Source organism: Lipophrys pholis (genome assembly GCF_963383615.2).
Source record: "Lipophrys pholis genome assembly, chromosome: 1".
NCBI classification, from domain to species: Eukaryota; Metazoa; Chordata; class Actinopteri; order Blenniiformes; family Blenniidae; genus Lipophrys; species Lipophrys pholis.
Window position 1 is genome coordinate 32,447,578 of NC_137635.1, and position 22,150 is coordinate 32,469,727.

The 22,150-nt window shown below is 39.8% G+C and overlaps 1 protein-coding gene across 4 annotated transcripts in view; it reads right to left on the bottom strand.

Moving 5' to 3' along the window:
* Window positions 1-22,150, bottom strand: part of tnr (tenascin R (restrictin, janusin)) — a 230,737-nt gene that overhangs the window by 77,991 nt on the left and 130,596 nt on the right. For all 4 annotated transcript variants that reach the window (XM_080460231.1, XM_080460230.1, XM_080460229.1 and 1 more), the window contains exons 5-9: window positions 12,783-12,904; window positions 9,545-9,767; window positions 9,307-9,407; window positions 8,661-8,823; window positions 6,088-6,564 (exon numbers count right to left, since the gene is read on the bottom strand). In XM_080460231.1, coding sequence (XP_080316357.1) covers window positions 6,088-6,564; window positions 8,661-8,823; window positions 9,307-9,407; window positions 9,545-9,767; window positions 12,783-12,866 — 1,048 coding nt within the window. In that variant the 5' untranslated portion in view covers window positions 12,867-12,904. The remainder of the gene's footprint in view (window positions 1-6,087; window positions 6,565-8,660; window positions 8,824-9,306; window positions 9,408-9,544; window positions 9,768-12,782; window positions 12,905-22,150) is intronic.

Below are 22,150 nucleotides of genomic sequence, written 5' to 3' on the forward strand. Positions count from 1 at the left end.
TTCACCTATTCGCCTCCAAAATCAAATGAGTTGAGAGTGAGCGCGGGATAAAAAAAAATCCCTGCAAAATATTTGAAGGTTACTAACATGTATAGAATAGATAGAGACAATACCTCCAGCCCACCGCTGTCTACAGACAAAAGCATAAAGAAAATCACTGAAAATGTGAAAGAAGACAGCCCTCAGAGCCTAATAACTGAAAAAAAGAAAGAAAAAAAAAAGCCCCAATTAGCTTACATAATGACGACACTTCCATTGTTTATTTCACTTGTAACAAATTCAAAAACTCAAGGCTTTTGTCTTCTCATGAAATGTGTTAAATCATTTCTGCCTGTCCTCAGGTTTACTTCAAAAAGAGTAACTTGCTGAAGGTTATTGAGGAATTTTGCCTGGAGTCTGTAAGTCTCATTAGGTCTAATCAGTATGCTATTATAGGCAGCTACAGCAGTATCTACTGAACTAAGACCTTGATGGTGAAACTCAAGTGGACAACAAAGGTCAGCGCATCATCAGAGGACTCACTTACCTCCGGGCTACTTTGTGCAATGGGATTACTCTTATTAAATTGCTCAACTGACAAAAATGAAACTTTTGGCAGAAAACATTAGGGTTTTTTGCGTGATGGACGACTGTGAATAATCACATTATTGTGAAGCGGAACAGAAAATGAATTCATCAAAGCTAAAAACCCAGGATGACTCCATGAGTACGAGACGACTTCTTTATATTGATCCGATTCAAAGAGGAGCTTCTTACTTTCGTAAAGTACAGCATTTTATTCAGGTGTAAACAACAGAAGTCTGTATGTAGATTTAGACTTTATAGTTGTCTTACAAAAAGACTAAATAAATTAAATTATGAGAGAAATATTTCATTCCCTGGCCTTATTTTTTTCAACAAATAATACAACAAAAACCACCAAAAAGTGGATCAGTATCGTATTTCAAATTGGGACTGTGGTATCAAGTAAGATTATGAAAAAGTGTTGTGCTTTAATTGGAAAATATATTTTTTTAAGCTTGTTGTAATTTTACACCATTTATGAATCAATAATGTCCCAATTTTAAATCTGGAAAAGAAAACTAAGACAAAACAAAACAAAACAAAACTGAAAGTAAGTAAATTGGAGTGATTTGTAAATAACAATAACAATTTAGCCAAATTCAAAAGATGCAATACCTACATATCATTGATGATAGTTAACTAAATTAATAAAAAACAAATATATATATTTATATATAGTTTAAAGGTTTTTTCTGATGATCAGCGTAATAATGACTGTTCATATAAAAAACCACCAAAAAAACTACAGTACATCAGTGACTCTTTTGAAAAAATAATGTAAAAGATGCTTTTTAAACAAAGAAAAACAAGTGTGGGACATGGTTTATGATATTTAAGGATTTTTCCCATCACAGATGGGAATGAATGGTGTGAGTTTAAGCTGGAATGCCTTGTTGTCCAGAATTCCTTCCTCTTCCTGTGTGAGCTTTTTCTCACACAGTACAAAAAACACACGTCAGAAGTTAATTGATAGCTATAGATATACACGTGAGGGTGTGTGATTGTGTCTCTGTGTTTACCTTGTACTGAACTGACAACCTGTCCAAGCTGTAACCTGATGTTGCTCATTGTGAGCCGTGATTGGCTGCAGCAACCCGCAGCCTCTGAGATACATCAGCTGATAACAGAGATGGAGGGATGGACAGTTACAACACCGGTGCTGCTGCGTCTGTCCATGAATTCCACGCAAATACATGTGAAAAGAAGCTCACTCTGCATGGATGACTAAAAGTCAAAGTGTCACACTGATGTACTTTAAATATGACCCTGAGTGGTATGGTGGATCAGTGAACAACAAGTCGGCAAGAAGACTTTGGATTGAGCCGAGGCAATTTCATGGGAAGTTTGCATGTTTTCCCTTGAGCCTGAACTCTCACTATTGCAATCCAAAAAGATGTGTTCTCGCTTAATTCATGAGTCTAAAAGGCAATGATTTGATAGTGACAGATGATTGTATCACCATATATCTGTTTTTAACTCCAAAATGACCCAGATGTCCCAATGCTGACAAAGAGACAAATGGATAAGAGCTGGTATAAATATCAAATATTCACCTGCTGTAGTGGTATAAATCTGTTGGGAATCATGAGCACGACATGGACATTCATCTTAAATACGTACCGTTCTGACAGGTTTATTCATTATGTATGTATAACACATGAAACAATAGTTTCTTTTTGCTTTAAAACATGTATAAGACATGCTCAACATTTCTAAAAAAAACAACTAAACAGATTCATATCTAATGGGATCTTTAAAATGAATGTATGACTGTGTCAAATATGGTGGGACTGGCATTGCGGCATATATAAGAAGTCAATCATTGAGGAAAAAAATAACTTATACAGTAGGGTTCTATATTGTTATAACTTTAGACTTCCTGGAAGTAAAAAAAAAAGCCACACAGTTGATTGATGAAGCCATGAGCTTGACTGATTCCATGCGTCTAAATGGGGCAATAAAACACGGCAGTAAAGTGGGCATGCATCAAGGATGATACCAAACTTTTGTGGTTTTGATATATGCTGCAGGCCTCTGAAGCTGCATTGCAGCTGGTGCATTGTGCATCCACAACTTTTATGAGAAATGCAAATATCAGTTGTCAACACTGCAGCACTAAACAAAGCAGGAGTGTCACTGCCGCTTTCCCACAGCGGCGCCAGGATGCCTTAGAATGATGGTAGTAAAGTGTCAGTCCTCAGCAGAAGTTGTTCTCTGTTTAGTGGGTGGACATATTTTTATGTAAAGATATAGTATTTCCCACCGCACGCCTTTAACATCCAATTTAAATTCAACAGTCTCCATTATTCCTCGTGGTGGGAGAATATAGGCCACCATAATTGAAGCAAAAACGCACGCCACTTTCTTCAGCTTTTGATAACATGAAACACTTAAGCCTGTCACCCTACAAGTCTGCAGTAATTGAACTGCTTCGTTTTGTATTCTGCCAACCAACCTCTACCAGCGCCGGCTATTTTAGCCTCTAATTGCAAAGAAATAAGCAATTCAGTCTCTTTCACTTGGTATAGATATTAAATGGGAGGACCCCACGGACTAGTCAGCCTCAGTAATATGATGTTTTTTCATCCCCGTCTTTCTATCGCTCGCTCCCCTGTCCATCTTCATCTGTCACTGTGTTGACGCGTGCATCAGAAGGTGGAGGAGAATCTGATATTGTGGCGTGAAAGAAGCTCTGATCAAAGGCGAAGCTCAGCTTGGAGAGAGAAAGTCTCAGCTGCGGCTAATGTCTGCTGATAATTGAACGACGTGCCGCAGCCTTCATCTATCTGCAAACTCGGACCTCTTTGTACCACTGGGCAGCAAACACCAATTGTAGGGACGGCAACCGAATTCTGTACTTTTTTTCGGTACGGAGTCCCTATTCAAAATTCATTCAAAATCCTAAATGCATCCTTGTGACTATGAGGAGTGGAAGAGGAGGCGATTTTGGTGAATGCACTTCACTTATATAGCACCTTTTCGCTGAGAGCAGCCGCAAAGCGCTTTACATGATTCATCACATTCACCCATTCACACACCATTGGAGGCTGCAGCCTTGCAAGCCGCTGTCACTCCAATGGGAGCAGTTTGGGGTTCAGTGTCTTGCCCAAGGACACTCTGACACGGAGGCAGGCAGAGATGGGAATCAAACCTGCAACATTCTGATGGGAGACGACCGCTCTACCAACCGAGCGATGCCGCCCGAGCCAGACTTGAACACGGCATTGCAGACACACGAGCGTAAAGATGTCAGTCGCTCTGGGTTCAGACAATGGAGCGGGCAGGGCCGACAGACAGGGCTCAAACATACGACAAAACTACGGCTCCATCCACAAGTGGACATACTTCTAATGTGACGAAGCTCCTGGTCAAGATTTTTCTCGAGGCTGAAGAGTCCTCAATTGTCGACAGCATCAGTTCTGCCGTCACAATGTGACGTATATGAACGAGTATGTGGAGCTGGGCTTTAATTTGTGCATTATTTAGGAAAAGCTCTGCCTTGTTGGAATTAAGGGTTTTCATGTTCATGTTCCATGAACTGTGTGTCACAATACAAACAGTTGGATTTTGTTTTGATATATTTGTTAAAATTTATATATTGAACAATAAATATGTTAAATTGAAAGATTTTGAGATTTTATAATTGAACAAATGAAATACACCCAAAAGTACTGAACATTGGTCCCGTTGAGTACCGGTATTGATTCCCAGGTACTGGGTATGGGGACCGTATTAGTTCAAATGTGAAAGGTACCTAACCCTCACCAGTTGTAATGGTGGCTAAAGTTAAAATCCTTTACTCTAATACCATTGATAAAAGAATGAGTGAACCATTTATGAAATAATTGAGGATTCATTTTGGTTAATTTGCTGACATTTGAGAAATTGTAAGATTAATATTGAGTTGCAGTAAAACTTCTACACCAGTTATCTGCAAAATTGATTATTCACCTGAAAACCTTCCACACGATACGAGATGAGATGAGCTGATAATATTTATATTTTTACATTTTTTCAAGTCTTCCAAAGGCTTCTTAGTGTTTTTGATTTACACAATGTTGTTTCAGTTTAATTAAATTTGACACCGTATAATTATTGATTTGAAAATTTTATCATGCATTAAGTCAATACTTCTTGTTATTTGTTTATATAAAACTGATTATTAACAATTAAGATAGTCTCATGCTTCACATTGGAATATCTGCATTCAATTACAACAATTATATATGTTTATTAAATGTAAGATATTGATTGTGTGCGGTGGGGTTGAATGGAATTTATGCTTTTGATATTTAAACTTATATTTAATTTCATGGCTGCTAAATTGTCAAAAAAAAAAAAAATGTCCATTGAGTGTTTCCATCATTTTGGTTTTGAAATAACTAACATTTAATATCAGTGTTTTTGATATTACTGAGAAGCTTTGTTAACAATGCGTGACATGGAGATAAACCTCGCCTGTGATTGGGTGTTTGTTCTGCAGAAGTCCTGCTGGCCACTGTAATGACTATTATACTGGTACAAAGCTCTAGTTCTCTGCTTTCTGGTCGTCCAACAGGAACGGAGTGAAAGGGTGATTCGAAACCAAATCAGAAAATGAATAGACAATAAGAGTCATTGCAAATGAGCCACTTGTCACGTCAATGCTGATATTTGAAGATTGTTTAAAGAGCAGGTTTATTGCATTGCACATTTGTTTTCCACATGTACGTATAATGCAGTTGGATTTATTTTGGGTGAAAAAAGGATGTTACTGGAATGTTTTGCTTGTTTTTGTTTAACAGTACTATCTCAGTGAAATTGGCAGCAGTTCTGTTCTCACGGACTTTCTTTGTCAAATATGCATATTATCACTGCACAAGTGGACATTCCCTCTGGAAACGCTGACTCCTCCCACACTCCAAAAACATGGTTGTAGGATCAGCTGGTGAGTGCATATTGTTTTTAGGTGTGAGCAAGTGTTTGCTATGAGATTTTATGTCCCCTTGTGTTTGCCTTGTGATGGATTGGCCTGTTCAGGTTGTACCTGCCCTTCAGCGTGAGTCAGCTGGGATTTGCGCCAGCTCTGTGAGACTCTAAGTCAGAAAAAAAAAAACGGGTGACGTTGACAGAGAGAAGAAGAAATGTGGCTCTTGTTTCAGTTAATAAGTAGACATCAAGCAAAAATGTTGTGTTGGTTTAAGCTCCATTTTAAGAAGTAAATATTTCTGTTACTTTATCGATGGTAGTGACAAATGTTGTCACATAAGCATTGTTAGCACTCGATGGTATGTCACTGCTCTAATCTAAAAATACTTGTTTATTGTTTAAATATTCTAACTTGACTATCAGTAGGTCACCAAATAACACTGAGATTTGTTTGAGCTGGATTTTTGCCCCGAGTCACTTGATCCTGGACCACTTCTGTACCGAGAGTTTCTGCTTCAGAGAATTGAACCTTTAAAGGTCAGACAAACTACTTTAGGTACTTGCCACGCGTCAGATGATGAAACTGATAAGTAAGAATGAAAATTAATGGCCCACCAGAGTTGCAATCATCTCCAGCGAAGCCGTCCTGGCAGACACAGAAGCCCTCCTTGCAGACGCCCTTTTTGCTGCAGTTGTTGGCACAGTAGACCAGTGAGCAGTCCTCTCCCACGTATCCGGGCCGGCACTGGCACGTCCCGTTGATGCACAGCCCCTGGTCCGAGCAGTCGTTGAGACACCTTCCGACCATGCAGTCCTCGCCGGTGAAGGACTCCTCGCACACGCACTCCCCGTCGATGCACAAGCCCCGGCCCGAGCAGTCCGAGGGGCAACGGGGCTCCGAGCAGTTGTCGCCTCCGAAGTCACGGTCACACACGCACTCGCCTTCCACGCACACGCCCTGACCGGAGCAGTCGTTGGGGCAGCGCGACTCCGAGCAGTTCTTACCGCCCCAACCTTCCTCACAGATGCAGCCACACAGGTCAAAACTGAAGCTGCCGTGGCCGCTGCAGCCGGGGACAAAGTCCAGGCGGCCTGGGGAAAAGCACACGTTCAATTAATGTATTAAACAGTTTTGGCACTGAGGTTGAGGTCACGAACTGCTTTTGTGGAAAAACCAACTCGCAGTTATTTTTGCGAAACACTGTGGAGCTTCAGAGCTGCTGTCTCTCTTTCTAGTAAAGAGCAGCTTTGTTACTATTCCACTAAACTCTATTCTTGAACGCAGCCTTTCTGACAGCACCGTAAAATAATTACATCAGAATGTTAACATCAAACCATATGTGCAATCACTGTGAATTAATTGCCTTTAAACATCGGCTTTCCTTTATAAGAGTTTATAAGAGAGAGAGAGATTCTCAATCATTAATTCTTTCTTTCAATAAGTGTTAACATCCAAATTAAAGAACACCTTGCTCCACTTGACTGATGTCACTTCAGCTAAATATAATGAAAAGTGACTCAGCCATGTGATCTGTTACATTTTAATACAAATTGTAGGAACAAATCAATTCAGAATTATCTGTGATGTGCCACAACAGTAAAAAAAAAAAAAAAGTAAGAAAACACAAATATACAAGCATTGACCCCAAATGAGAAAAAGAGAAAGACAAGTGAGACATCATCCAAAATCTTGCTTGGTAACATGGACAGGATGGTAGCTCATTTCACAGCTTTGATGCAACCACCTCAAAAGCCCAATCCTCCAGCATTTTAAAGTGAGTAGGAGGCACAAACCGTAATGTCTGCTCTGAAGAGTAGCTCTGTAAAAGCGCTGAATACACTTGGAAGGCTCTAAATGTTCAAATCTGAATTTTAAACTCAAACGTGACAGAAAGCCAATGCATTTCAAATATGTGTGAAGTTGGTGCCTGCGGGAATCCTTTAAAAAGACATGCAGCAGCATTTGGGACTAATTGCATATAATTTAAAATGGATTTGGGGAATTTTGAGGAGAAATATCTGCCTGTTTCATTGCTGAATCCTCCACTGTCAGCAGCAACCACTCACTAAATTGTTGTGTCACAGCAACACCACAATAATGAAGCTACGAGTGTATGAACGAGGCCTGACAGAGACTATCAGAAATGATGTAAAAGTTACTTTCCCAGGTTACTTCCTACTTGCAGTAACAAGTGAAGGGATTCTATTACCTTTCAAAAAAAGACTAATTTTGTCTTCTCACTACTATCAGTATTGTGAAATAAGGCCTTTATTATTATTTCATAACTTTCCTGAAATAAGTTAAAACTTCAACATATTTAAAAAGGAAAACTAGTAATAACTAGAACGTTTCCTTCCTGCCTTCGACTTCCTCAGCCCGGCGTCTGATCCTCCTTCTGATTCTGATCATGGCTACTGGAGATTCGTACTGTAGAAATGGAGCATTTTCACACAATATTTGAATGGGGTGATGGTGTCAGTGGAGCAGACCTTTTAACCATAATATATTCTCTACCTTTATTCATGCCAGTCCTCTCTAATATCTTAACGGCAACATCTCCTGAATAGTGAACACGTTTTTTTTTTCCTCTTCTGTTCTTCTGCCAATACCAAAGGTTTCTCCCTTCCTCTTAAGCTGCGAGACTCCACAGGAGAAACAAAAAGAAAGCAAGATGCCCTCCGGCATCAATATTCTGCGGCTGCCTGACTCTTTTTTCTGTTTGGTTTACCTCTAGTACCTGGATTTATTTCTGTGTGTGTGTGTGTGTGTGTGTGTGTGTGCAGGTGTCTTTTTGAAACCTTGCCGTTCTTCATGTTTGCCTTCAAAGTTGCATGTTCAATACGGAGCTCTTTTTACTGCAAGCACGAAGGCCCCACATGAACAGAAACTACATCCTTGAGCTTTAATCTATATCAAGGATGGATAAGATAGATCATCATGAGGGCTACAAACATCGTAGTCTCCCTGCTTGAGAGGCCAGACTGAGAAGACGCATGTGAATTATATGTGAAAACTAACTGTATGTCTTTAAACTGAGTGCACTGAATCAATATAAAGTGGTTGACAAATACATTTTTTGCAAATAAAAACGTAATGAAACCCGTTACAGGGGCACAAGTGGCCTGCGACACACCAGTTGCCCATACCTGAGCTATATGCTTTATTGTCAGCGTTAAAGACTACTCACCCATAACTGGACTCTCCCCACAGCATCCTGATCCGCACTGAGCCCTGAGCATAGAAACCTCCCTCTCCAGCATTTCCACCCTGGTGGCGAGCTGCTGGATCGTGGTTGTTGCTGCACAGCCACACGCTGCTTTCGGGATGTTGATACGATGAGTGAATGTTACCTGAACCAGAATAAAACAGTATGCAACAATTATATCTTGCTGCGTTTTAACAATCCTTAACTCATTTATCATGAGACTGATGTTTTCCACCCTATTTTCTAGACTTGAATTCACACTTTTCTTTTGTGTCTGGCTGGTCTGGTCACTTATATTAAAAAGCAAGATATATATCAAACTGTTCTGGCAAATACCAACTGAGGACACTAGATGCCACTGTATGACGGCAGAATGCTGCTAAAGTACCACCCGAAAAGCCTCCATCACGACCGTTATTTATTTACTGACAGCACAATGTAGCCAGCAGAAATGAAAATATAAAACAGAGCACAAGAAAGTGTGTTGGGGTCTGAGGAATTTGCTAAATTTGTGAGGGAAAGTTAAAAACCATAGAAACTAATTCACAGATGGGTTCTTGAACAGATGAGGCGTATCAAGTAAAATCAAATTCTGTAAAGCAAAATGAAATGTTATTAAAATGCCTACTTGACTGTCAGCATCCAGCGTCTGCTCTGTGTACTCCGTCGGTCCTGCTGGATTCATTGGACCCTCTACAGACGGTCTGGATCCTAATTCAGCTCGAGAACCTGCAACATGAAAGGAGCAAGCGTTTATAACTTCCTAAAGCAGGTGGTTGTATGTCTATGTGCATGTAAAAGGTGCATCTAGGTAAGACTCTACAGTACGCTTGAACCAAAACAGTCAATTGATCAAAAGAGCTCACTGTCACCCGGGGCCGGCGGTGCGGAGGCGTCCAGGTCAACGGAGCACAGAGACTCCAAGGGAACATTGATGTTGTAGACGTGGTTAAAGACCACAGGTTGCTCCCGCAGGGTCTGGTTGGCTGAAGAAGCTGTGGGAGGCTGATCCTCCCCCGGGGCCTGCCGCCTCACTCTGGTGGTACGAACCAGCTTGTTGTCTCCTGATGGAGCACCGTGAGCGGCACCCTGCAGGGACAAATGATATGAAACAAAAACACACTGCACGTGCTTGGAGCCCGAGGGTTTTCCCAGTTGTTGCTGTTGTTGTTCTTTTTATGTTGTGCTGAGTAAATGATGGCGTGAGGACTGAGGAAAAGGCTCCGGTGAGGTGACATGAAACAAAATGACACTAATACACAACATATCAGGAATATTCTCTCTGGCAGCCGACACTGACAAAACTATTTCCACAGAATTTGGTATATTTCCAAAAAAGTGTGGCAACAGTTTAGTATTTTTTATTTTTTTTTCATTATGCTTTTCTGTGTCTGGCGCTGATTTCTGAGATTTTTCATTAATGAATAGGCATGTAACATTTCAAGGGGACAGAAATGATGAGAGGTAAATATACCCACAGGAAGGCAAGTCTAAAATCCATAGAAATAACAGTGCAGCTTCTTTGATTCCAATATGTAGCTGCATATCAAACCAAACTTCTCAAACATGTGTTCTTTGCAATTAAATAAATCCATTAACATATCAAACAATTTCCCTTAATGTTGTAATTCTAGCAGCCACTGTTTGTGACGCGCATGTTAAAGCAGAGTGCATGAGGAAGCGAGTGTAACAGAAGTGTATTTCTTTTACCTTCCAGGGTGAGATTTGTAGAGTAACAAAAGTTGAGTAGCACTTTTTTCTTGTAACTCTTGAAAAGAAAACCTAAAAAAAAGGCGAAGGAAATACCAACATTTCTTTTCTTTTTAAACACTGTTTTCTTTCCTTTTAGAAAACATTAAATGTGTGTGTTGGCAACAAGGGACCGGCTCAAACCCATTCCAATGGAGGAATAAGGCTAGTGTGAACTTATAGGAATATGATCCAGGCGGAAGTACAAGCCAAAGAGGTGGAAAAATGAGTCGCAAAGGCAGCAAAGTGAAAACGCCAGGGGGCATGGACAAAATGGGGTTTGCCCAAAAGCAAAATCACATTGGACTAACGGTGGAGGGCTTCAGCCTCTCTGTATTTTCTGCTTCCTACAAGCCATGTGTGACAGCTTTCCATGGTTATTTCACCTGCAGAGGGGACCCAGACATCTAACAGTCTGGGCAGGAAGTTGACATCAGCACACACTCTGTTTGGTTTCAAACAGCTTGAACTTAAGCCTGATATCGGCATTGAAACAACAAATACTTCTGTCCCTTGTCGACGTTAGCCTAAAAGAGAGGCAAGGTATGAGCGAGAAAAAAAGACTTTATAAAAGCCGTCACCAAGCCCGAAACAACCAATAGACCAACGGCTCATCATTTGGAATCAGCCCGGTCTTGGGAGATGAGAGAAGGATAATGCCTCATGGTTAAAAGAAGAGGAGATTGTCTTGGCTGAGCTGACAGTGTCATGGGAGGGATGTGAAAAGGGCCTGAGAGAGGATGACCGAAAAGTACAATTGAGGACTGTGAAGACAAAGGCTGGCAGATTTGGCTCCTCCCAGTAGAGGCCGGGTGAGAGGTTTCCCAGCCAAGTCTGTCTGTCAGCTGTTGTCCGCTCTGGACCTGCATGAAAAAAGCAAAAGACTGGCAGCTCAAAAGAACGAGCCTCCTGCTGGATATGGAGCAAGTGGAAGGAAGAGAGCTGAAAGTCTGGCGCAGATAGGAGGTGATTTGACCACCGCTGCCGGCTGGCCAACCTCAAAGAGTTCTGTTTGAGGATAGAACAAGTCCACTTGTCAATATCTGCTCCTGGCTGAGGGTACTTCAGAATGTGCACACTGATGGGTGTGTTCGACAAGTTAGGAACAAAATGTTTTAGGAGAAAGGCTCAATGATTCTTCGTGTTGGTAGAGCCAAATGCCCAATGGTAATATTATCTTGTGTAAAACTTTAAGATGTCGAACAAATACCCTTTAGCATGTATGGTGTGAGTTTGGAAATTATTTCATGAGTTTAGCTTGTGGAAGTTGTTCTAGTCTGCTCTAAACTAATGTGAAATATAAAATTCACATGTCTCTGCGAACTGTCAAACAACATGAAGTGTAGCTTTACTTTAAAGCCTAACAGTGGATTCATAACTAATTAAACTGTGGACTTTATTCGCTCAAAGGAGCAGCTTTATAGTTTAACAAAACACATCTGTGACCCCCATAAAGGATTCTTCTCTCATTAAAATGTAAACACCCTGGTTGGGAAGCCATGTGAGAATCACACCCTACGTGTTTCTCTACTCTATTCCACCAAATCCCAGTTCTGGTCCGTGGGGAATTCCACCAAGCTTGTTTTAGACTGTTCAAACAAATCTGAGTCAATGGAGGGAGAGTGTTGTTATCAAGCTTCTACAGAGCCTGATGTCGACCCATTTGTCTGAATCACGTGTGTGTGTGTGGAGCAGAGAGAAATCTAAAGCACGCTGGATAGGTAGTCCCCGTGGAGTAGGACTGTGAAAACAGCGCAGCACGCGACCGAGGAACAAAGCTGTTAGTTGATGTAACCAAGATCGTCAGTTGCTAAACGATGCCGACTGTTTGCTTGAATGTGCAGCTTTGAACTTGAGTGCATTAGCACAATGCTGCATTTAAAGCTATCAAGTGCATGCCCGAGATCAAACCAGTGTGGTTATTTAGAACTAGCCAGATGGAAAGGCTACTGTCAGCCTGTGGTAGGCGTGTTGATTCAATCACTAATCCAGCCATGGCTGATCAAACCTGACAGGGGCAGTTCACATTGTCAACACTAAAAAAGCCTGCCTCCATCGGCCAAAAACTTAAAACTTAAAACTGGTCTACTCACTTAAAGGAATCAGGGAGAATAGAAACTGAAAATGTAAAATTTAAAAGGACATTCAGGAAGAATTAATAATTTCTTCTCTTAGATATTAACACAGCCTGGGATTTAGTGGATCTGTGCCCAGTGTCAAGTGATTTATAGGGTTGCAAAAAATAGATTGTCAGTAAATTAAAAAAAAAGTATTTATTTCTTTTTTTAATCCCAGACTGTAAAATATGGACAGATCCATATATATATATTAATTCTATTTGCCTCAGCATGTTACCTGTAGAATGAGGACCAGAGCCAATGTGAGGATCCAGCTTGTGGTGGGCAAAGTTGCCCGGCTGTGCTGCAGTGCCACTGGCATGCTGGGAACAATCTTCACCACTTTGTGTCCACTCGCACCTGTGGAGGAGTGAGGAAACAGAGACAACATGCAGCATGAGGTCAGTGGCAAAATGAAACAATGGTGTGTGTGCTTAATATCAATATGCAATATCAATACAGTATGTGCTACAGTGATTTCCACGGCAAGCAAACGTGACTGTATGAACGTGACAGCGAGTCTGCGGGATGTGTGCACAGAGAGTCCCACTACATCAAGCTTATCCTCTGCAAATGATAAATAAACGCCTTTGATCTGATGTAAAATAATTGGCTTTAGAAGGAAAAAGAGAAACACTTCCAAGGATTATGGAGTCAGCTAAGAACCTTCGAATGGCTTTCACTCTGCAATACCAAATATTTGATCTTCCCACTTGGGAGCAATGTAGAAATATTGCTCGGAGAGAGAAGGTTGATAGATGGATTTCAGCAGAGACATAGTTTGAGTTATGCTGCTGTAATCCTTTCTCCATTGAGAAGGGAAGTGAGAACGGGGACAGACTAAAATAAAAGCCGCACAGAAGAAAAGCCGACGCGGGAGCTTCAATCAGGCTGTCATACATCAGGGCAGACGCCACTGAGCGTAGCTGGAGTTGCTCTTTTAATGTGGCTATTTGGATTCTCTTCAGATTGACTCACGACAATCAAGCGTTATACTCAACCTGCGGGAAATGTGTCGTCAAGCAAGGGTGGGCACGGATCGCTGATTCAAAGCAAAATTGAACGCAATTATTTGAGTTTTATCATTTTTGTGTGTTTGTTTGCGTGGGCATGAGGAGGTGAGGAAGGGGTTAAAAATTGCACACAGGGGCCTGTGGAGTCTGTATTCAGAATCTATTTTATTACAACAATGCATCTCATGTTAGTGAAGCAAGCTATTGCTTTTTGCTGGCACCTTTTGTGAGAGCCAGATGGAACTCTGGTTACAGCCCCTATCCATATCTAACTTTTTTCTTCTCCCATTTAGGGTAAACCTGTTGAAATATGAGTGTATTTACACATAAATGAGAATCAGACTCCCTGTGAACCTCTGACAGTCTCTTTCGGGTAAAATTATATATTTTTTCCCGTTTCTGTTTTGGAATAAATACATAGTCAGTGTCTCAGGCTTCCTGCTCACATACTGCACATTTCTCACATAGCCGCACTATACTTTTTAAGATCTTTTGCACCCACCTGAGCACATCCTTCACTTTATGACAGATCTGAACAACCTTTGTGTGTGTTTGTGCGTGCCAGGTTTTGTATGTGTGTGGTGAACGGAAACACTCACATAAAGTACCTTGACACATACAGTTTATCATAAAGGGCCCATAGGAGAAAGATAGTTGGTCATATGTTACGATCTGTAGCACGCCTCGCTTCAGACAACGCTTCTACAGCTTTTAAAAATGACTTTGGCCTTGCTGGAATTGACTTCCAACTTACGGCATTTGCTGAGGAGATGGAAAACGGTCTACTGTGAAACCTCCCCTCAAGCATGCAGCCGTCTGACACGGTAGGAGCCATTTAACTGGTGAATTCAGCAAACAAATGAGAAGCACGAAGATGAGGAAGGGGCGAGGTGAACAAAGCCAACTAAAAGGTTCATATCCAGTATATGCATCCAATAGCAGAAGCAGTGTCTCCTTGGCCAGCATCCTCACTGCAGAATGGATTCATGCTTTAGAACATGTGATGCAGACAAATGGCAAATAGGTTGTTCATCTTGTCAAAGCATTGGCAAATTAAGGGATACCGTTTCAGTCATAGATTGCAATGATGTAGGTCATCTGGTGTCTGGAATTCCGCTTCCTGGAAAAAAAAACCTAAACATATTTAACCCTTTTAGCCTGAAACAACTGGTACTGGATTGTCAAGAGAATTTCAATTCAGTTTCAGTGCCTCGACAGGATATTGGTCATTTTTCTTATCAATTGACTAAGCCTTAACCGAAACTAGCTTAAAATTGTATTTCCAACAAATAATGTTTACGTGACAATCATTTGACACTGGGAATAAACAAACAGCTCAATCCAACCATTCATATTTGGTATCACATGAAACTCCTCTTTCCAATGATGTAACACAAAGCTCATCTGGAGTTCACCAGCTCAAATCAGCACTCAACACGTAGAAAGACTCCAGCTTTCACTGCTTATCATGCCATATTTTTTTTATATGTCCCAAAAATCAATTAAATGCCATGAGCGATGAAATGCAGCAGATTCCTGATGAAAAGTAAAAACGGATTCTTATTTTTGAACATATAGATATACACACATAGCTGACCTTTTATCCTCTGCACGCTCGGCTTTGCTCCCACAATCTGACATGTGTTGGAGGTTAACTGGTGACTCTAAATTGCAGGGGAGTCAGCTGGGATCGGCTAATTAGTTAGATAAAGCATTATAGAAAATGGGTAAATGAACTTAAGAGCTGTTATAAAGCAGTATGGTTTAATAAATGACCCAAAGTGTGAAGCCAAAAGTTGAATAATTTATTGTTGAACATCTTTAAACGAACTAATTTAAACTGCCAATAGAATATGTTGCGATGATGAATTTTTGTTGATAAGCTTTGAAATAAAAAGCTTAATTGGTTGAAAAAACAAAAATCAACAAAAATAATGAACCTATGTGGATTCCCCATTATACACAATACTTAATAAATCATGTATTTTGTGTAACATGGGTGGGTAAACAATTTGCTGAGTGGCTACATCAAAACTAAAATTCCTGTAGGGACAAAGCCATAAGTTCCTCTCAATTTGCTGAATACGATCTCCTTAAGAAGGATAAACTACTGTTTGTTCTCTCCATCAGTCTTATGTGTCTTGACATGGTTTGTCACATTAAGGTGAATGCAGCTGGAATCGCTAAGTATTAGAAGGTTGCCGGTTGGATTTCCACCTCCACCTGTCCACACACGTACACACGCATATAATGATTTGTAATGAATTGCATTGTCCACGTGAACACAACAATCTCCAAATAACCGTAGAACATCCTGGCATTTACACACATCCATTCAGCACCAAAAACATTGTTACTACATTTTGACAAAGACAAATTCTCAACATGAAACTGTAACAAGGAGCAAACAATGTGCTGACAACGCCATCTCTTAAAATGCCAAGAATGGAGCTGACACAACTAAAAAGTGGTTCATGCCATCAGGCATTAAAAAAAAAAAAAAGGCCCACTTCATCTCCCAATGAGAACAACATGTTTACACTCAAAAGATTATGATCTTGGCATTTTCTGTTTCTAATGAAATTTAATGTTGTAACTGCTGATAAACATCTGTCGGCTTGTTTGTGTTTTTGCCTCCCGTGTTGCCCCTGATTGACCCACTTTGTGGTATATTGCTACTTTATTGGCCAATCTAACATCTGGCCAACGGAGCAAATTTAAAAAATTAGCGAGCTGGCTCGCTCTGCGGGTCCCAAAAAAAATAAATAAAAAATCCCCATATAAAAGAGTAGGTGATGATATGAGCCATGCCGGAGCTTGTCATTCTGCTTTACACAGCTTTCTTCATGACAAAACCACCGATGTAAAAATAGATGTAACGAGAGATAAAAGTGTCATACAACCTTTTTTTTTTTAATCTCTCTTCAGACAAAGGAGGTAACGGTATAGTGGATGCATGCAAAGTGTTTTCCTTCAAGGCAAATAGCAACACTATATATAGTTGCACAGTAGCAATGATAAAAGTTTGAAAGAGCTTCAAAGTCACAAGATTCCACTTTAGTCACAGGGTCATGGTGCAGGCTGATGCCCACAAGCATCGCCACGCACAACCAGCCCAGGTTTTTTCATGGAGGCTCAATTAAGACTGGGCCCACTCATTCAGAGTGGAAAGAATCAACATGCTTTGGGGCCTGAAAGCTGGCGTCATTTACCCACTTTTTTTTTTCCAGGAGAGAGAACACATTCACTTAGACTTAGAATGAGTGCACTACCAAAAAGGAAAAAAGAAAAAAAAAAAAAAGCCCTGGTGAGCTGATACACACACTTTTAAATCCAGAGTGTGTATTAGGTAGCATAACCTGATGAAATTTAGCATGTTTGCATCTAAAATCAACCAGTCATATGTGAAAAAGGTTTCAATGGTTTCAATAGAACTTCCATTTTATTTCTCCGTTACTGGGTACAGGAGATCACTTGTGCCAGCTGCAAGTTAAACCACTTCTGCGCGAGTACCACACTCACAGCTCCCATTTATTCACTTTGTGTGCATGGAGGAAAATACTAATTTAATGACTTTGAGAATGTTTTTGAAACAATGCTGTCACAGTATGTAATACCTGCTGGTTCCTTGAGAGAAATTGGATGAGCGCTCCCCCCTGCGAGTCTCAAATGAAACTGCCTGTTCCAATTTTAATGAAAACCCATCAGGGCACTTTATGCAATGTCACACAGGAAAATGGTGAAAACATTCAGCCTAAACAAAAGGCAGCAAAATATGTCAAATTATGACAACAACAACAGAAAAAAAAAGTCTCAAAAGACAAGGATGGTTTAGAAGTTTGACGACAAAATGAAAAGAAAAATAACTTTGATCTTGTCGCTTTTTTTCCACTCCCCATCGCTGTTAGATAACGTTGCCCCTAAGGTGAGTCTTTGATTTTTTTTTTTTGTCTTGAATCTTTGACAATATCTTTCTCTTTCATCCACAATGTGGTTTGCGGAGACGCGAGTCGATATAAAAAGAGAATTGAATCAAACTAAAATGCTGAGTGTAATTACAGAGAGATACTAATCCAATTCTGAGCCACGTGGTCCAGACGACTCTTTTTGTCACATACAGTAGAAGCACAATCTGAGTATCAGGAAGGCAGGCAATCACTCTTTTTGTTACACGGAAAAAGAAAAAGAAAAGTGCTTATGTGCTTTATTTACACATAAACACCAGTGTAACTGTTGCCTGGAGTACATCAGATGAGTATAACATCTTGTGCTTGACAATAGCAAGAGAAATATTCAATAGCATTTCATTGAACACCTATTAATAGTAGTTCCCCTCTCATCTCCTGAATCTGTGGTTTGTAATCTGACTGAAATTTAGCGCAGATCATCTGAGCTCAGCTTTATTTACTTTTTTACTACGGAGAAAACATATCTAAACAAACTTAAAGTTATTTTAAAAATCTATCTAATTACATTTTTTTTTTAATTCTTTGTAATAGTTTCAACCAAACGACATTCTGATCACATTAAGATGATGCGTTGGTGGACTAATTTGGCTTATAGATTGAAAATATTAATTACATTTGTATATTTTTGAAAAAATGAAAAATTATAATCAAGCATATAACAACAGACAGCATGTGAACATATGTATTAATACAATAACTATCACAGGAAAAACTATTTCAAATTAACCACACAGAGTATAAAGTACAGGTAGTAGAAATAAAAAGCAAAGTAATTACAATGACAAGTGTAATTTGTATGAAACAAGTCAGTGACTTTGTCACAAAAACTTCCTTTCTTGATTTTTAAAATGCAAGCACAAATTGAAACACGTTTTGACATAAGCATTAAGTGTTTAATATCTGAAGTAAATTCCAGTGAAGAAGCCAACATACGGTGGAGGTAATACATCACTAGTGTGAATAGCTAAAGAAGGTGATGAGACACCACTTTGAGACAGATTTCCACACAGTGATACCAATCCAGAGTTGCTGGGAGAGGCAATTACAACCCCGAGCTGTCCCTTTGGATCTAATTCTGGATTTAATAAGATACCCTGTGAGGATTGCCAGCTGCTCCAGTGGGGCAACAGAAGCTAAACTAATGCCGCAGAAGATTTAGTCCGCTCATAAAGTCTCAGATGTCCTGAAAAAGATTTGATGTGAGCAGCACCGGGGAGATTAGTTTCACTGAAACAAAAAAGACAACCGACATTTTCTCAGAGCCCAGCATTGTCTAATTAATAAGCCACATTATTTGTCTATAGTAAAGTTAATTATCACCAATTTCTATTCTTTTGACATAATTAAATAGAAAAAGGTGGTATGAACCAACCAACCAAGCAGACGCCCTTTTAGATGACGATGTGTAACAGAAACTGCTCAATTACTAGAAATATGTATGCAAGTACATGCGCAGCGTTGCATTAAGTATACAGAAGTCGCCTATATGGATGCTTCTGTTTGCGTGTTCTTCATGTGTCCGAGTTGTTTTTTCTGTAGGTACTCACGCTCCCTCTGGTATGCTAGGTTATTTATTTATACCGTTTGTTTTTTCACACTGAAACTGCTTGTTAATCTTTTTTTTTTTTATATGGCTGAGAATTTGAGACACATCGGCACTTTAAGAAAAAATCACTTCAACTGTTGACCCCCAATGATTGTATTTCCTTTTGGCAATGAGCATTAAATTGTCGTTTCAATGGCATGATTGGGCCTGGTTGACATTTACCACATCCATTCTTTTAGCTCTGGATCACAATTGAACACATCATCAACCCTGGAAGACAGACGAGTTGCGGTACCTGCTCACCATGTTGATTAAACGCATTCACACTACACCCATCAAAGGGGGGGGTTAGGATTCAGTGGGTTGCTGAGTCAGTGTGAAAATGATTCATGATTCATTGTCTTTCTTTCTATTGGCCCCAGGATGTCTTTAACTTGCTGTCGATCTGAAAGACAACAGCCCCATACAACCGGAACATATGAAGAAAAGTGAATGAATCAACGATGTGTGTCCAGACAGCTCTTCGTTTAAAGGATTCATGCTGCTTGGTGACTGCATCAAGCTAAGCTCATGCGTACCAGCTGATTCTTAAAAGCTCGCCTGCTCTTCTTTGTGGATTATATCTTGATGAACACTCAATGCTTCATTGTATTTGTGGTAGGGCTTGGTTTTCTTCCCTCGTGGCTTTACAAAATGCTGGAGATGATTTAAGCTTGACTGGATAATTTATTACGTTTCTGCATGATTTATAACCAATTCTAATTTTCCAGACTCAAATTCTCTCCTTGCCACATTAGTATGAAGCAGACAATGGACGTCTCTGTCGTGTTTCTTTCATCCAGCGATGACTCAGTGGGCATTCATGTCCTTTTCTTTCTTGTGACCTTGATAGAAGCTTTAGCTACCAGTTAGTTTTTTTAATTTATTTAATAGAGAATTAGCTGTATCTGAGTTTCACCAACACTTTTTTACATCCTGCAGCAAAACCAGCTCTACTTGGATCATCCATCTTTCTCATTGTCGCCTTCAATCAGGTAACAGCCAACCCTGTTGACCCAGCCTGTCTTGTATATCCAGACTCAGTGAATGTATTCAAAGTTTAGAGTTTTAGTCAATTAATGTAACACATTAAGTAGTTTCTGACTGCATGTTCCTCAAAAAAGAGTAATTGTACACGTTTGAGTGCTCTTAAAATATGTCAACATCGCTGTCACATTTTTCTTTAACAAATTCTGATCTCCATTTATAGAAAAATAATATATAGAAATGTTGACCTTCTTTCTGGTATTGACCAATTATTTTGCACTATTTTCCAATGAAGGACTCACTTAATGCAAAACAAATTTTTATGAAAGTCGCTGGTTTTCACTTAACACAGTAAATGCCCAATAATATGAAAAAGATAGCTGATTTATATTATACATACTTTCTGATTTTCGAAACTTCTGACTACCTGTGTCATTATTTCCAAGAAAACATGTAGTAAATTGTAACAGTGAGCCACATTATTTGATTCCCAGAATTGGTATTCTAGCACATTTGATTTAGGGTATTAAATAAGAAGAAACCACAGTTAGTAAAGTTAAAGGATTAATCCCACAAGGAAAAAAATCAACTGACTGATAACTAGTTTAAAGATTTTAAGCTATGACAGAACAATAAACAATTAACATAAGGTAATAACTATCATGTCTTTTGTTGATTTTTCCTAGAAACTAATTCAAATTGGCTTGTTAACCTTTGCTGATCCTTTTTAGGTAAACACGACCAATTAGGAGATGAGAGCATCCCATTGGTCAAAAGACTTTGTTTGGTGTTTCCAAATAGAACGTCCATATCTAAAATAATCATTAATTTATCTTTATCTCATTTCCATATAAATGTTGTATTTAAAATATAATAGGAAAGGTGCACAGAACTCTTGGCTGACCTGAATTTAGATTTATTCAAAACGTACAAAAAAATGAAAACAAGAAAAAAAAAAAAAAAGAAAACATTGTTTGGAGTAAATTGAAAAAGTTGTGATGGCTGGATGACTAGGTCAGGTCCTCTCCAAAACTGCGGCTCCTGTGGTGTGTTCAATGTCTCCGATGGTCAGTCTCCACCAAAAGTGTTCCATGGAATAAAAGGTGTTTAAACTGGGGCAAGAGGGACTCAGACTCATGGATGCCAGTGGTCCAAACTTGTAAGTTCCAGGTTTTAAGAGTATGTGCCGAAATCGTTTTTGTTCCAGATGCCACTGTGCAATTTCAGAGGTCTAGTGGAGTCCATGCCTTGATGGTTCAGGGCTGATTAGATGGATGGATGGATGGATGGATGGATGGATGGATGGATGGATGGATGGATGGATGGATGGATGGATGGATGGATGGATGGATGGATGGATGGATGGATGGATGGATGGATGTCATCTTGTTCAAGAAGATAGTGTGAGATGGAGGCAGATGATCCACAGTAGCGATTTCAGAAGAGAGCAGCCAAAAGACAAAGCAAAACATATGGAGTCGAGAGAATTACATGGGGGCTTTGAGCTGCCGCAGTTTATTTTTGGTATCCATTGGATGTGTGAAAAGTTGTCTTTCATGGCTCCTTCATGACAACAAAAGGATGACAGGTTGTTATTACCACAACAGTATTAACGACCGCTGCAAAGCACGACTCCCTCTCTTATCTATCATTATTCCCTCAGCACGGATGAGTGAAAGGAGCCATGACTTGTGGGAGTGTATTGTGCTCGCAGGTCTTTAGTGAAGCTGAGTGGATAGGAAAAATTCACAATGGGTCATGACGTTTCTGTTCCCGTGGGCTTTCACTCAAAATAAGCTGCACTGACTGCATTTACACCTGGCAGCACATCGTCTCACACCCAGCAGAGGAACACTGTATTCAAGCTCAACGAGTACATGCGACATACATCGATTAGAGTTCGCTTTGCATACTATATGCTGCATTTTATTGACGAAACTTAACAGTTGTATTTTCAGTATGGTATGTGTGGCTTTAACCGGAAGACAAGAAATGCTGAAAAGCTACATTTAAAAACACAATCTGGTTAATTCAACTAATCTGCTCTCCCACC